At 47.0% G+C, this 17500-nt stretch overlaps 1 protein-coding gene across 9 annotated transcripts in view; it reads right to left on the reverse strand.

Moving 5' to 3' along the window:
• LOC139381733 (slit homolog 1 protein-like) overlaps positions 1-17500 on the reverse strand; it is a 175368-nt gene that overhangs the window by 70951 nt on the left and 86917 nt on the right. For all 9 annotated transcript variants that reach the window (XM_071125470.1, XM_071125469.1, XM_071125464.1 and 6 more), the window contains exons 9-10: positions 10365-10512; positions 1245-1316 (exon numbers count right to left, since the gene is read on the reverse strand). In XM_071125470.1, the coding sequence (XP_070981571.1) occupies positions 1245-1316; positions 10365-10512 (220 nt within the window). The remainder of the gene's footprint in view (positions 1-1244; positions 1317-10364; positions 10513-17500) is intronic.

Genomic DNA, 17500 nt, shown 5'->3' on the forward strand with positions numbered 1-17500 from the left:
GTACTTCAGCCCCAGAGGGAGTGTACTTAGTGTACTTCCGCCCTAGAGGAAGTGTGCTTAGTGTACTTCAGCCCTAGAGGGAGTGTACTTAGTGTACTCCAGGTCTAGAGGAAGTGTGCTTAGTGTACTTCAGCCCTAGAGTAAGTGTACTTAGTGTACTTCCGCCCTAGAGGAAGTGTGATTAGTGTACTTCAGCCCTAGAGGGAGTGTACTTAGTGTACTTCAGCCCCAGAGGAAGTGTGCTTAGTGTACTTCAGCCCTAGAGTAAGTGTACTTAGTGTACTTCAGCCCTAGAGTAAGTGTACTTAGTGTACTTCAGCCCTAGAGGAAGTGTAGTTAGTGTACTTCAGGTCTAGAGGAAGTGTGCTTAGTGTACTTCAGCCCTAGAGGAAGTGTACTTAGTGTACTTCAGCCCTAGAGGAAGTGTACTTAGTGTACTTCAGGTCTAGAGGAAGTGTGCTTAGTGTACTTCAGCCCTAGAGTAAGTGTACTTAGTGTACTTCCGCCCTAGAGGAAGTGTGCTTAGTGTACTTCAGCCCTAGAGGGAGTGTACTTAGTGTACTTCAGCCCCAGAGGAAGTGTGCTTAGTGTACTTCAGCCCTAGAGTAAGTGTACTTAGTGTACTTCAGCCCTAGAGTAAGTGTACTTAGTGTACTTCAGCCCTAGAGGAAGTGTACTTAGTGTACTTCAGCCCTAGAGGAAGTGTACTTAGTGTACTTTAGCCCTAGAGGAAGTGTACTTAGTGTACTTCAGCCCTAGAGGAAGTGTACTTAGTGTACTTCAGCCCTAGAGGAAGTGTACTTAGTGTACTTCAGCCCTAGAGAAAGTGTACTTAGTGTACTTCAGGTCTAGAGGAAGTGTGCTTAGTGTACTTCAGCCCTAGAGGAAGTGTACTTAGTGTACTTCAGCCCTAGAGGAAGTGTACTTAGTGTACTTCAGCCCTAGAGGAAGTGTACATAGTGTACTTCAGCCCTAGAGGAAGTGTACTTAGTGTACTTCAGCCCTAGAGGAAGTGTACTTAGTGTACTTCAGCCCTAGAGAAAGTGTACTTAGTGTACTTCAGGTCTAGAGGAAGTGTGCTTAGTGTACTTCAGCCCTAGAGGAAGTGTACTTAGTGTACTTCAGGTCTAGAGGAAGTGTGCTTAGTGTACTTCAGCCCTAGAGGAAGTGTACTTAGTGTACTTCAGCCCTAGAGGAAGTGTACTTAGTGTACTTCAGCCCTATAGAGCAGCGTGTATACTTACATCCTGCGCAGCTTCTTGTAGGGAGAGAAGGTTCCAGGAGGAACTGACTTGATCCCATTCTGCTCCAGACGACTAGAGAGGAAAGGGGTAGTTAGTGTACTTCAGCCCCAGAGGGAGTGTACTTAGTGTACTTCCGCCCTAGAGGAAGTGTGCTTAGTGTACTTCAGCCCTAGAGGGAGTGTACTTAGTGTACTTCAGCCCCAGAGGAAGTGTGCTTAGTGTACTTCAGCCCTAGAGTAAGTGTACTTAGTGTACTACAGCCCTAGAGTAAGTGTAGTTAGTGTACTTCAGCCCTAGAGGGAGTGTACTTAGTGTACTTCAGCCCTAGAGGAAGTGTAGTTAGTGTACTTCAGCCCTAGAGGGAGTGTACTTAGTGTACTTCAGCCCTAGAGGAAGTGTAGTTAGTGTACTTCAGCCCTAGAGGAAGTGTACTTAGTGTACTTTAGCCCTAGAGGAAGTGTACTTAGTGTACTTCAGCCCTAGAGGAAGTGTAGTTAGTGTACTTCAGCCCCAGAGGGAGTGAACTTAGTGTACTTCCGCCCTGGGGAAAAGAAATGTATTGATATCATCAGGTCATAAACCAACAACAGAGTCCACTATAGAAACAAAGCAGAGTAGTCATACATCACAGCCGACACATGGTAATTGGTCAGCTGTTGCCAACTATCTTAATCCCTGCTGTGTATGTGTGTGTGTCTGTGTGCGTGCACATGCATCTGCGTGTGTCTTTCCCCTCCCCTGGTTCATTAATAAAGATCTCTTCCTGTCCTGTGTGTGAGTCATAACATCTCCTCTGGAAAAATAAACAGGTCTGGAAGAGAGAGGACCAGGGAGAGACATGGAGGAGAGAGGAACAGGGAGAGACATGGAGGAGAGAGGAACAGGGAGAGACATGGAGGAGAGAGGAACAGGGAGAGACATGGAGGAGAGAGGAACAGGGAGAGACATGGAGAGAGGATCAGGGAGCGACATGGAGGAGAGAGGACCATGGAGAGACATGGAGGAGAGAGGAACAGGGAGAGACATGGAGGAGAGAGGAACAGGGAGAGACATGGAGGAGAGAGGAACAGGGAGAGACATGGAGAGAGGATCAGGGAGAGACATGGAGGAGAGAGGACCATGGAGAGACATGGAGGAGAGAGGACCATGCTGGAGACTCCAGACATCACAGATCACAAAAGTGTGTGTGGCACTGCTCTTTGTCTCTAACTCTCTCACTCACACACACACTCCCTAACGGTGGAAACTGAGAGTCACAGATGTACTGTAATCAGTCTCAGATGTTAAGGAGAAACAGGCCTTGAAGCCAGTAAGGACTAGGCTCCGAACCCTGTTGTGTGTGTGTGTGTGTGTGTGTGTGTGTGTGTGTGTGTGTGTGTGTGTGTGTGTGTGTGTGTGTGTGTGTGTGTGTGTGTGTGTGTGTGTGTGTGTGTGTGTGTGTGTGTGTGTGTGTGTGTGTGTGTGTGTGTGTGTGTGTGTGTGTGGTTGAGTGGTTGAGCGGTGGTGTGGCAGGGCATGCAGACAGCTGTCTCTCTCCTGCTCTGTTCCAGTCCTCTAACCCATCTAAGTCTCATTAAGCCCAGTTTTAAAAGCTGTCAACTGACCTACAGATAAACAGCCTAGGCTGGGGCAGCATGGACCTGGAGCTGTGGCTTTGCCGAGGTATGGGGCTCTGGTTGTGGCCAGGGCAGGGGCTGTGGGATTGGACTGGGATAGGGCTAGAGCTGGTAAATATGAATGAGTCTAGAGAGAGGGCTGGGAAAGTTGGGGTTTGGGTTTTGGGACCAAATGGGTGGAGTGATAGGAATGTGGCCCACCAGTAAATCAAATGAAATCAAAATGTATTGGTCACGTACACATATTTTGAAGATGTTATCGCAGGTGTATTGAAATGTTTATGTTCTTAAATACAAAAAATGTAATTAAGAAATTAGGAAATGTAGAAATATTAGAACGAGCAATGTCCTTGTGGAATGTAAATATATATGTATATGATGGTGTGTCTAGACATCATGGACAGTATATGAATAGAAAAGGTGTACAGCAGAAGTTACATAGGATGAGCCTTGACTAGAATACAGTATATACATGTGAAGTGGGTAAAACAGTATGTTAACATGATTAAAGTGACCAGTGTTCAATGACTTTGTACCTAGGGAAGCCGGGTAGCAACATTGATTAAAGTTCAGGGCAGGGTATAAAGCGGTGGCCGGCTAGTGGTGACTATTTAACAGTTTGATTGACTGAAGATAGAAAACATTTTTTCAGTCTCTCGGTCCAAGTTTTGAGGCACTCTGCCTTCTAGATGGTAGCGGGTGAACAGGCCGTGGCTCGGGTGGCTGAGGTCCTTGATGATCTTCTTGGCCTTCCTGTGACACCAGGTGATGTAGATGACCTGGAGGACAGGCAGTGTGCCCCTGGTGATGCACCACCCTCTGAAGATCCCTGCTGTTGGTCTGGGCGGTGCAGTTGCCATGCCAGGCGGTGATACAGCCCGACAGGATGCATCTGTAGATGTTAGTGAAGGTCTTAGTGGCCAAGCCAAATTTCTTCACCCTCCCGAGGTTGAAGAGGCGCTGTTGCGCCTACTTCACCATACTGTCTGTGTGGGTGGACCATTTCAGGTTGTCAGTTATGTGCATGCTGAGGAACGTGAAGCTTTTCAGCCTCTTCAATACGGCGCCGTCGATGTGGATGGGGGTGTGTCCACGATCAGCTCCTTCATTTTGTTTACGTTGGGTGAGAGGTTATTTTCCCGGCACCACTCCCCCAGGGACCTCACCTCCTCCCTGTAGGCTGTCTCATCATTGTTGGTAATCAGATATGTTAATTATACATGTGACTTTGGTTTGTTCCTTTTTGTCTCCTTGTGAAATGTTCATCTGATTTTTGCTCACATTACTTTACCACTGTTGTGTCATCTGCAAACTTCTTGATTGAGTTGGAGACATGCGTGGCCACACAGTCATGGGTGAACAGGAAGTACAATAGGGAGCTATGCACGCAATCTTGAGTTGTTTCCTACCTTCACCACCTGGGGTCGGCCCGTAAGGAAGTTTAGGACCCAGTTGCACAGGGTGGGTTTCAGACCCAGGGCACTGAGCTTAGTGATGAGCTGGAACTATGATGTTGAGCTGTAGTCAATGAACACCATTCTTATATAGGTTTTCCTCTTGTACAGATGGGATGGGGCAGTGTGCAGTGCGATGGTGATTGCGTCATCCGTGGATCTGTTGGGGCGGATGCAAATTGAAGTGGGTCTAGGGTGTCGGAAAAGGTGGAGGTTATATGATCCTTAACTAGCCTCTCAAAACACTTCATGTTGACAGAAGTGAGTGTGGCACTGTGTTTTCCTCGAAGCGGGCAAAGAAGGTGTTTAGCTTGTCTGGGATCAAGGCATCGGTGTCAGTGACATGGCTGGTTTTCCCTTTATAATCTGTGATTGTCTGGAGTATGTGCCACAAACGTCTCTTGTCTGAGCCGTTGAATTGTGACCACTTTGTCTCTGTGCTGACGTTTTGACTGTTTGATTGGTTTACAGAGGGCATAGCTGGACTGTTTGATTGGTTTACAGAGGGCATAGCTGGACTGTTTGATTGGTTTACAGAGGGCATAGCTGGACTGTTTGATTGGTTTACAGAGGGCATAGCTGGACTGTTTGATTGGTTTACAGAGGACATAGCTGGACTGTTTGTACTCATCCTTGTTCCCAGTCACCTTGACGTGGTTAAATGTGGTGGTTTGTGCCTTCAGTTTTGAGTGAATGCTGCCATGTGTCCAGGGTTTTTGGTTTGGATAAGTTCTAATTGTCACAGTAGGAACAACATCCTCTATGCACTACATGATGAACTCAGTCAACGAGTCAGTGTATACATCTATACTATTCTCAGAGGCAACCCAGACATTTTTATTGAACCTTTATTTTGACATGAGGGGCACTGTATACTTAAGCAAAGTCCAAATTGTAGGTCCCTAATGACTTCTTGATGTCAATACCTATTAAGGCAGCAAGAAATTCTGTTTCTGTGAGTTGCCAAAAAAAATAAACCCTGACTACCATTTCCCAAGTCACGTGAAGTTGACTGATCATCCATGGAGGCAACTGGAGGCTGTATGTGGGAATAACAGTCAACTGACTGGACAAGACCAGCATGACCACTGTTTCTTTCAAAGGGATCACTAACTGAGTCTGTCATAGCGGTAAGGAAGTAGTTTGATTTGGCCTGTTTGATCGAGGCAGTGCATCTATTTCTCAATTGCCTAAATAGCAGCCACTCAGCTAATGAGACAGTTTGTCTAGTCTTGGCTCAGGCTTGATTTCTTTTCAAGAGGAGGTCTAAGAGTACCATGGGGTAGTTCAGTTTTTGACTCAGAGTCGCTTGAGTTGGCATGTGTATCAGCTAGAGAGGTAAAAATGGATAAGAAGTGCTCTGAAATCAAATACTCTATCCCAGTCCGCGTGATCAAAAAAATCTTGAAGCATAGATTCCGATTGGTCAGACTAACACTGAACAGTCCATACAACGGGTACTTCCTGTTTAGGTTTCTGCCAGTACCACAGTGTTAAGCCTTACTTCAAAACACTTCCAGGGATATTATCAGTTTCAGCCTTATTTCAAAATACTTCCAGGGATATTACCAGTGTTTCAGAGCCACATATTTAAAATAGTAAAAGAGCCACATGCCCATAATTTCAAGAACATTTCGAATAACAAAGCCACTCCTGTTCACAAGTCCAGCTGCATGCTGTAATAGAGCGTCTAGTTTGATAAAATATGATTTTAAACCTGGCTAGATAAGCAGAGTAGACAGCTTTAGATTAGAGTCTGGCTCAGAGTGTGATTGGACTGAACAGGATAAATCCCACATACTTTTAATGCTGTAGGATTCTGTTACTGCCTGCTGACCAGAGTAGATTTACACACACACACGCCACCCACTATGGTTAGGGACTTAGGGCAAATGTTCATTTGTAGTATGTGTGTGTGTGCGTGTGCGTGTGTGTGTGTGCGTGTGTGTGTGTGTGTGCGTGTGTGTGTGTGCGTGTGTGCGTGTGTGTGTGTGTGTGTGTGTGCGTGTGTGCGTGTGTGTGTGTGTGCGTGTGTGTGTGTGTGTGTGTGTGTGTGTGTGTGTGTGTGTGTGTGTGTGTGTGTGTGTGTGTGTGTGTGTGTGTGTGTGTGTGTGTGTGTGTGTGTGTGTGTGTGCGTGTGTGTGTGTGTGTGTGTCCATTCACATGGTACTGTGTGTGTCCATTAATGGGAGGTAAATCGTGCATGTTGAGTTTTTGCATACTCAATGACTTCCCTCAATAACACTGTTTCAAGTTTCCATATATTTAATTGAAGAATGTTCTGGTTCAAAGCTATGGGTCTTCATTTATGGACAGATAGAGCTGTATAATTGACATTCTTAGGATAGCCGTGATTCCAGACCACAGATTCCTGCGGTAGTCATGTTCTCTGTGTGTGTGTATGTGTGTGTGTGTGTGGGTGGGTGGGTGTGTCACAGCATTGTGGTCTCATGTCCTCACAGTGAGTCAGGGTGTTTTGCCAAGTGGCTTTAGTTCCATCTATCATCATGTCTGGAGCAGGAGATCCCAGGGTACTGTAGAAAACACTGTCTGGAGAACAAGCTGACTGTGTGTGTGAGTGTGTGTGCGTGTTTGCGATTGTGTCCGAAAACGTTTGAGAAGTGCATTAAGTGTGTGAATGGGTTTTATCATATAGGAGTGTGTCTGAGTGTGTGTCTGAGTATGTCAGTGTGGGACAAAAACCTTCCAGACAGCATTCATCTCTCCATCCCCCTTCTCAAATCAGTACATCCAAGGACTGTTTCCAACGTGAAAAAAGACTACAGGTGACAAACATTTGAGATTAGAGGAGGCCCAGAGGAATCAATCAGGGTCAGGACACACACACACACACGCACACGCACGCACACACACACACACACACACACACACATATTGATTCCTCTGTCCTCCAGCCCAATCCTGAGGCCTTCATCTCTCCCTCCATCTTTCCCACTCTATCCCTGCCTCTCTAACCCTCTATCCCTCCCTCTATCTCTCTCTATCCCTCCCTCTCTATCCCTCCCTCCCTCCCTCTCTATCCCTCCCTCTATCTCTCTCTATCCCTCCCTCTCTATCCCTCCATCCCTCCTTTTCCAGTCAACCAAGCAAAGATAAACAATCTCTATAAGTAGCCTTGACATGGAGAATCAATGCCTGTCGTCGACCCATTCATCAGGTGTCTGTCTCTGTGTGTATAATATAATCAATAGTTCTAATTCTATTCATTAGGCTATGGGTTTTCATTAGGGCTGAGAGAGACAGGGTGACAGACACACAATGGAGTCTACTCTAAGGACACATGCTCTATGAGAAAGAACGACTCATGTTGCAGCCTCCAGGGGAAAAAACGAGACATTGTCACAAACAACTGTATTACTATCAGTGTTTATAGTATAACATTTTTACCAAAACCTCTCTTTATGTGAGGTCCTTGAGAAGACGACAATAACTTACACGTTTAAAATAAACCGTATGTGTGATTTACATCTGCAGTAAAATGTGGAGCCCTGTTCTATGTGAAGTACTGAGAATGTTACGGCATGGTCTGTTTTTGGAAAGAAATTGGCAGTATCTTTACAGTTGCCAACAGTCAGCCCCCTAGTGAGATAAATAAAAAGACACAGATACACAGTACACTAACCTCTCAGGGGCTGAGACTCACCGTCCTAACAGGCCTACCAGGGACAGACTAACTACAGACCCACAGTCCTAACAGGCCTACCAGGGACAGACTAACTACAGACCCACAGTCCTAACAGGCCTACCAGGGACAGACTAACTACAGACTCACCGTCCTAACAGGCCTACCAGGGACAGACTAACTACAGACTCACAGTCCTAACAGGCCTACCAGGGACAGACTAACTACAGACCCACAGTCCTACCAGGGACAGACTAACTACAGACCCACAGTCCTAACAGGCCTACCAGGGACAAAGTAACTAACTACAGACCCACAGTCCTAACAAGCCTACCAGGGACAGACTAACTACAGACCCACAGTCCTAACAGGCCTACCAGGGACAGACTAACTACAGACCCACAGTCCTAACAGGCCTACCAGGGACAGACTAACTACAGACCCACAGTCCTACCAGGGACAGACTAACTACAGACCCACAGTCCTAACAGGCCTACCAGGGACAAAGTAACTAACTACAGACCCACAGTCCTAACAGGCCTATCAGGAACAAAGTAACTAACTAACTACAGACCCACAGTCCTAACAGGCCTACCAGGAACAAAGTAACTAACTACAGAGGGCTGTAATATCTCTCCAGTTTTCAGACCTCACATCTCAAAACCCATGAACATAAAACTGTCTTTCATTAACAAGCAGCAGAGAGACGCATAGCTCTCCATGTGTAAGTAATGAGAAGTGTGTGAGTGTGTGTGTGTGTGTGTGTGTGTGTGTGTGTGTGTGTGTGTGTGTGTGTGTGTGTGTGTGTGTGTGTGTGTGTGTGTGTGTGTGTGTGTGTGTGTGTGTGTGTGTGTGTGTGTGTGTGTGTGTGTGTGTGTGTGTGTGTGTGTGTGTGTGTGTGTGTGTGTGTGTGTGTGTGTGTGTGTGTGTGTGTGTGTGTCAGGACTGGAGTGGCTCATTAACCAAGCATTAGTGTTGGCCTTGATATCCACCAGTCTGCCTCCCTGTAATAGAAACTGATTTTATAATGAACTTCAAGAGCTCACATCAGACCTGCTGTGGAGAATTACAGAACAGACCTCTCTCCTTCTTTCCTCCCCCTCCTCTCACTGATCCACCTCCCATAAACCCGCCTGGGGTAGTGGGCCGAGAGAGGGAGCAGAAGGATGAGAAGGAGAGGCAGGAGAGGGAGACGGAGGGAAAGAGGGAGGAGAAGGGAAAATAGGAGGAAGGGAAGAGAGAGACTGCAGTGAGGATAGAACTTCAAACAAAGCTCTGGTGGGTAGGAAAGGAGGAACTGAGGGAGGTGAGGAGGTGAGAAGAGAGGAGGGAGAGGGAATAGAGGTGTGGCAAAAGAGAAAAACTACAACATTTATTCAGATTTATTCTAAACCAGCTTTCCAAAGAGAATGAATACTGTACATGTTCACTATTGTATGGTGAGAAACTAATGAAATCTCTATGTAACAGTAACAATAAATGCAATGGAGGGAACATTGTGAGTAGAGCTATATATCTTTCACCTTCCTCTCTACGTGCTAATGTGCCTGTAGTGCTGCTGGCTCTAGCAGAGATGTTATTGGTTACATAGATCAAGGCACAGGGACACTAGAAGGACATTACCAGAGAGAGAGAAATTACTTCTGAGGAGTTTATGGGTCGTTAAGGGACGCCAGGCAAAGATAGACCACTAGTCTATGGGTCTCATTGCCCCCTAAAGAGCCTGGGCTGTTTATAAATACCCACCCAGCAAGGGTCAGGACACACATACACACACACACACACACACACACACACACACACACACACACACACACACACACACACACACACGCACACTAACCCAGCATGTTCCCTAATAACCCTGACCCATTTACAGTGGCTGGGTGAAGCTAAGAAATCATATCTTTGATACGCAGCAAAGCCAGGCAGGCAAAACATTTCTGTTTTAAAAGTACCCTGCCAGAAGAGTCAAAGGGCATCACATCTTTTTGGCCCCTCAGTGACCGAGATTCTGAAATGACGGTTCTGTACTACAGTAAGTAACAGATACTGGATGAGACTATGTCCTTACCTTGCATTCTAGGGATTTACAGAGAGCTTCCAGAGGCCAAGGTTAGAAGTGGTTCATATTTGGTGCAGATATCAGTCATGATAATAGGGATGTAAACTAACACACACACACACACACACACACACACACACACACACACACACACACACACACACACACACACACACACACACACACACACACACACAAATGACCAGATGTGGACATCCCTAGATTCCACTAAAATATATCACCTTACCCGGCCTCCACTGAAGGGGCTTATGGGTAACAGCGGTGATGTGTTTAGGCCAGCTAATTGGCAACATATACTGTACAAGAGAGTGTGGTACTTACATCTCAGCCATGGTGTCAGGAAGGTTGGCAGGTATAGCTGTGAGGCCTTTTCCTCTGCAGTCCACAATATTGTTACTACAGGTACACATGGCAGGGCACGAACCTCCTCCTAGGCTGCAGGGCTGCAAGCCGGAGCTCTCTGAGTGACCTGGAGACAGAAAAAGAGAGAGAGTGGGAAATAGAGGGAGGGGGAGAGAGAGGGAGGGGGAGAGAGAGGGAGGGGGAGGGGGAGAGAGAGGGAGGGGGAGAGAGAGGGAGGGGGAGAGAGAGGGAGGGGGAAAGAGAGGGAGGGGGAGAGAGAGGGAGGGGGAAATAGAGGGAGGGGGAGAGAGAGGGAGGGGGAAATAGAGGGAGGGTGAGAGAGAGGAAGGGGGAGAGAGAGGGAGGGGGAGAGGTTCAAATCCTGCTAAGGGTGGCCAGTCTAAGCAGGATTACAGAATAGGCAGCAGACTGATCAGACCAGGGGGATTTGGGCAATGACTAGAAAAGAGAAAGTGGTGTGTGTGTGGGTGTCCATTCCTGTGTGTGTGTGTGTGTGTGTGTGTGTGTGTGTGTGTGTGTGTGTGTGTGTGTGTGTGTGTGTGTGTGTGCATGCCTTCTGTGTAGAAGAGAAACTCTCCCAGTCCCTCACACCAGCGTTAAGGCTTCCACCAGCGTTAAGGCTTCCACCAGCGTTAAGGCTTCCACCAGCGTTAAGGTTTCCACCAGCGTTAAGGCTTCCACCAGCGTTAAGGTTTTCACCAGCGTTAAGGCTTCCACCAGCGTTAAGGTTTTCACCAGCGTTAAGGCTTCCACCAGCGTTAAGGTTTTCACCAGCGTTAAGGCTTCCACCAGCGTTAAGGTTTTCACCAGCGTTAAGGCTTCCACCAGCGTTAAGGTTTTCACCAGCGTTAAGGTTTTCACCAGCGTTAAGGTTTTCATCAGCGTTAAGGCTTCCACCAGCATTAAGGTTTTCACCAGAGTTAAGGCTTCCACCAGCGTTAAGGTTTTCACCAGCGTTAAGGCTTCCACCAGCATTAAGGTTTTCACCAGAGTTAAGGCTTCCACCAGCATTTAGGTTTTCACCAGAGTTAAGGCTTCCACCAGCGTTAAGGTTTTCACCAGCGTTAAGGCTTCCACCAGCATTAAGGTTTTCACCAGCGTTAAGGCTTCCACCAGCATTAAGGTTTTCACCAGAGTTAAGGCTTCCACCAGCATTTAGGTTTTCACCAGAGTTAAGGCTTCCACCAGCGTTAAGGTTTTCACCAGCGTTAAGGATTCCACCAGCGTTAAGGTTTTCACCAGCGTTAAGGTTTTCACCAGCGTTAAGGCTTTCTCCAGCATTAAGGCTTCCACCAGCGTTAAGGTTTTCACCAGCGTTAAGGCTTCCACCAGCGTTAAGGTTTTCACCAGCGTTAAGGCTTCCACCAGCGTTAAGGCTTTCACCAGCATTAAGGTTTTCACCAGCGTTAAGGCTTGCACCAGCGTTAAGGATTCCACCAGCGTTAAGGTTTTCACCAGCGTTAAGGTTTTCACCAGTGTTAAGGTTTCCACCAGCGTTAAGGCTTCCACCAGCGTTAAGGCTTCCACCAGCGTTAAGGCTTCCACCAGCGTTAAGGCTTCCACCAGCGTTAAGGTTTTCACCAGCATTAAGGTTTTCACCAGCGTTAAGGTTTTCACCAGCGTTAAGGTTTTCACCAGCGTTAAGGCTTCCACCAGCGTTAAGGCTTCCACCAGCGTTAAGGCTTCCACCAGCGTTAAGGCTTCCACCAGCGTTGAGGTTTTCACCAGCGTTAAGGCTTCCACCAGCGTTAAGGTTTTCACCAGCGTTAAGGCTTCCACCAGCGTTAAGGTTTTCACCAGCGTTAAGGTTTTCACCAGCGTTAAGGCTTCCACCAGCGTTAAGGATTCCACCAGCGTTAAGGTTTTCACCAGCGTTAAGGTTTTCACCAGCGTTAAGGTTTTCACCAGCGTTAAGGCTTCAACCAGCGTTAAGGCTTCCACCAGCGTTAAGGTTTTCACCAGCGTTAAGGATTCCACCAGCGTTAAGGATTCCACCAGCGTTAAGGCTTCCACCAGCGTTAAGGTTTTCACCAGCGTTAAGGTTTTCACCAGCGTTAAGGCATTCTCTGTTGAGCTTCTCCTGTATCTGTACCTCTGTATTCTTATCATGTTCTAATCTAGCTGGAATTCACAGCATTTTGCTAATTCAGCTCCTCTAACCCCCCTCTGTATCTTCTCTTCCTCCCCCTCCTCCCTGGTCTCTCTCTCGCTCTCTCGCTTCCTGCTTATGTTTGTTCTCCAAAATCTGAAAACGGCACAATTTGCATACATTATGCACATCCCACTGACATTGTCTCCCGATACCTGTTCAAAATGTAACGTCCTTGTCAAAAACGACAGTGTTCGTGTGCGCCCATTTGTGTGTGTGTGTACTGCTCAAGTATTTCCAGCCTAACCTAGAAAAGTGTATGAAACAGACTTTTAAATGGCCTCATTTACTCTGCATTACTAATCTGCTGGGTTTCCTACTATGAATATTTGATCTGCTCCCTAACCCTCTGTGCGAGAATGTGATTGTGTGTGTGACAGTGTGTGTGTGTGTGTGTGTGTGTGTGTGTGTGTGTGTGACTGTGTGTGTGTGTGTGTGTGTGTGTCTGTGTGTGTGTGTGTGTGTGACTGTGTGTGTGTGTGTGTGTGTGTGTGTGACTGTGTGTGTGTGTGTGTGTGTGTGTGAGTGTGTGTGTCTGTGTGTGTGTGTGTGTGTGACTGTGTGTGTGTGTGTCTGTGTGTGTGTGTCTGTGTGTGTGTGTGTGTGTGTGTGTGTGTGTGTGTGTGTGTGTGTGTGTGTGTGTGTGTGTGTGTGTGTGTGTGTGTGTGTGTGTGTGTGTGTGTGTGTGTGTGTGTCTGTGTGTGTGTGTGTGACTGTGTGTGTGTGTGTGTGTGTGTGTGTGTGTGTGTGTGTGTGTCTGTGTGTGTGTGTGTGTGTGACTGTGTGTGTGTGTGTGTGTGTGTGTGTGACTGTGTGTGTGTGTGTGTGTGTGTGTGAGTGTGTGTGTCTGTGTGTGTGTGTGTGTGTGACTGTGTGTGTGTGTGTCTGTGTGTGTGTGTCTGTGTGTGTGTGTGTGTGTGTGTGTGTGTGTGTGTGTGTGTGTGTGTGTGTGTGTGTGTGTGTGACTGTGTGTGTGTGTCTGTGTGTGTGTGTGTGTGTGTGTGTGTCTGTGTGTGTGCGTGTGTGTGTGTGTGTGTGTGACTGTGTGTGTGTGTGTGTGTGTGTGTGTGTGTGTGTGTGTGTGTGTGTGTGTGACTGTGTGTGTGTGTGTGTGACTGTGTGTGTGTGTGTGTGTGTGTGTGTGTGTGTGAGTGTGTGTGTGTGTGTGTGTGTGACTGTGTGTGTGTGTGTGTGTGTGTGTGTGACTGTGTGTGTGTGTGTGACTGTGTGTGTGTGTGTGTGTGACTGTGTGTGTGTGTGTGTGTGTGTGTCTGTGTGTGTGTGTGTGTCTGTGTGTGTGTGTGTGTGTCTGTGTGTTTGTGTGTGTGTGTGTGTGTGTTTGTGTGTGTGTGTGTGTGCATCCTGGTTTATTGATGACAGGAGAAAGTCCTACTGCTCAATGGGACTGAGACAGATCTAGGGACTAGCGATGGCAATCAGCCCAGCTCTCTCTTTCCCACAGACCTAGAGGTAATTAATGGTGCTAGATAGACTCTATGATAGTGGTATTCAAACTTTTCTGGGGACCACATTTTTTCCCCAACAATTCTTTGCACCCCACCCCAAATCTAACGACACAATCTTAAAATCTGTACATTTCGATTTTTACATTAACAAATAACCTTCAATTCATTGCATTTTCATCTTTTATCAAAATTAAAAGAAACCAACAAAGAAATGTACTTTTATTAAAAAAAGTATAATATTGATTTGTTTATATGTATATCTGTCTATACACTGAGTTTTACAAAAATTAGAAACACCTTCTGCCCTCAGAACAGCCTCAACTAGTCGGGGGATGGACTCTACCAGGTGTCGTAAGCCTTCCACAGTGATGCTGGCCCATGTTGACTCCAATGTTTCCCACAGTTGTGTCAAATTGTCTGGATGTCCTTTGGGTGGGGGGACCATTCTTGATACACACAGGGAACTGAAGGGCGTGAAAAACCCAGCAGCGTTGCATTTCTTGACCACACAAACCAGTGTGTCTGGCACATACTACCATACCCCGTTCAAAGGAACTTAAAATTTTTGTCTTTCCCATTCACCCACTGAATGGCACATAAACAATCATTGTCTCAATTGTCTCAAGGCTTAAAAATCCCTCTTTAACCTGTCCTCCCCTTCATCTCCACTGATTGAAGTGGATTTAATAAGTGACATCAATAAGGGATCATAGGTTTCACCTGGATTCAACCGTTCAGTCTATGTCATGGAAAGAGCAGGTGTTGTTAATGTTTTGTGTACTCAGTGTATATATATATATTTTGGTGACCCCACTGCAGTTCCCTCAAATACCACTGCTCTATGGCATATCTAGCTGTCTTTGTGTTTCTGAACACTATGGCTGGCTATACTGATTCAGATCACATACTACATTATTACACACATTACCCTGCTGACTCGTAGTTTGTGGAGGCGCCTGCATGTGTGTGTGCATTAGACCAGTCATTCTGATTCAAATCACATACTAGGCATTACACAGTAAAACTCCTGGCACCAACCCACGGCCCATTGCACTAATGACAAACGTTTAACTACTTACCTCTAGACTGCTTTAATGGATTAATAAAACTACACAGATACACTGATACTGAGTCCACGAGTCACTATGTGGAACGAATCACATGCAAATTCAAAGCATCATTCACTGTGTGTTTGTGTGTGTGTGTGTGTGTGTACGAGCGCGTGTGTATTTGTGTGTGTGTGTGTGGTGTGTGTGTGTGTGTGTGTGTGTGTGTGTGTGTGTACGAGCGCGTGTGTGTTTGTGTGTGTGTGTGTGTACGAGCGCGTGTGTGTTTGTGTGTGTGTGTGTGTGTGTGTATGAGCGCGTGTGTGTTTGTGTGCATGTCAAAATCCCAAAACGATGTTATCAATGCGTTTCAGTGAGCTGCTTTTCTGTCTGTGTGATCTTAGCTCTGCTCTGATCTAACATGCAGGGGTTTTGACAGATCCCGGATCAGATACAGAGCACAGCTCTCCTGATCCAACATTGAGCCATTTGGCATGGTTTGTGGTTTCCCTCCCTCTCTCTCCCTCTCTAAAACAGTTCTACCCCCCACCCCCCACTCTCTCATTTAGACAGGAAGTGTGTGTTTGAGCAGGGGACCGATCGCCAGTCAGCCGTGAAGCTCAGAGCTATATGGACTTCCGCGGGTCTCCCCCCGAACAACACCATCACTCCCCCCTCCAAGTAACGTCAACCCGCCCCAAATCCCCCGCAGGTGTCCCTGTCTGACCACAGAAAGCTAACACAAACACATAAACATCCACACATACAGGGAAAGAAACATGAATGTGTGCCAGCGAGCCAGTCTCTAATGATCGTTTCAGAGGGAGTTCATCTACTGGTCAGCGTTGCACTCAAGACAGAATGGTGTGTGTGTGTGTGTGTGTGTGTGTGTGTGTGTGTGTGTGTGTGTGTGTGTGTGTGTGTGTGTGTGTGTGTGTGTGTGTGTTTGTGTGTGTGTGTGTGTGTGTGTGTGTTTGTGTGTGTGTGTTTGTTTGTAGAAGTCAGTGTGTGCGTGTGTGTGTGTGTGTGTGTGTGTGTGTGTGTGTGTGTGTGTGTGTGTGTGTGTGTGTGTGTGTGTGTGTGTGTTTGTGGTGAGTGGTGTGTGTGTTTGTGGTGAGTGGTGTGTGTTTGTTTGTAGAAGTCAGTGTGTGTCTGTGTGTTATACAGCAAGCTACAACATGTTTGTTATCTGTGAAACTGTGAAGTTCACATCTATTAAACTGCAAAGACAAGTCTCCAATACCTGAGTTAAACCATGAAACACCAGCCCTGAACTAATGGGCCTCATTTCACGCCTGTATCATTTACTACGATGACAAATCTAGCATTTCAACATCTATGCTTTTCCCCCTCTCTCCCATACCCTCTTACTCTGTCTATCTCTCCTTCACTCCCACCCTCTCTACCTCTCTCCTCTTCCACCTCCTTCCACCCCTCTCTCCCTCCTGTCATGAGTGAATTACTCCACACAATATCCTGTGACTCTCCCAGTCTCCATCCTACATCATCCCAATCAAATTGTATACAGTATGTGTGTGGTTGTGTTTGACTCCAGCACAACGCTGCCAGAACAACTCTACCAGCAGCTCCAGCCTGCTCTTTCTACTCTCAGAGATACACACACAGATATATGGTAAATCTAACTCTAATAGGGACACTAGAATTCATAGCATGAATATGTTAACATCTACCCTGGATTCTGATGAGACATAATCACCATTGAGATTCTAGCCCATCCCTCATCTTACACCCACCACTTTATTCCTCCCTCTCTCCTCCTCTCCTTCTACCCCCCTCTGTTTGTTGAATCGCTACACTCCCACGCTTTGGAACCCCCTTCCTGGCTAATGAATAGTTAATGTTCTATGCTGCTGCCCCATCGCATGGCTGTGTAAAAATCCCAACCACGGAGAACAAAACAAGCACACATACATGTACATACGGTACAATCAGGAACGCTCACACACACAGGACAGGTGTGGACGGTCAGTCAGCAGTGATAACCCAGCCAGGTCAGGACAGGTGTGGACGGTCAGTCAGCAGTGATAACCCAGCCAGGTCAGGACAGGTGTGGACGGTCAGTCAGCAGTGATAACCCAGCCAGGCCAGGACAGGTGTGGACGGTCAGTCAGCAGTGATAACCCAGCCAGGACAGGTGTGGACGGTCAGTCAGCAGTGATAACCCAGCCAGATCAGGACAGGTGTGGACGGTCAGTCAGCAGTGATAACCCAGCCAGGACAGGACAGGTGTGGACGGTCAGTCAGCAGTGATAACCCAGCCAGGCCAGGACAGGTGTGGACGGTCAGTCAGCAGTGATAACCCAGCCAGGACAGGTGTAAACGGTCAGTCAGCAGTGATAACCCAGCCAGGTCAGGACAGGTGTGGACGGTCAGTCAGCAGTGATAACCCAGCCAGGTCAGGACAGGTGTGGA

Source organism: Oncorhynchus clarkii, chromosome 23 (genome assembly GCF_045791955.1).
Source record: "Oncorhynchus clarkii lewisi isolate Uvic-CL-2024 chromosome 23, UVic_Ocla_1.0, whole genome shotgun sequence".
NCBI lineage: Eukaryota > Metazoa > Chordata > Actinopteri > Salmoniformes > Salmonidae > Oncorhynchus > Oncorhynchus clarkii.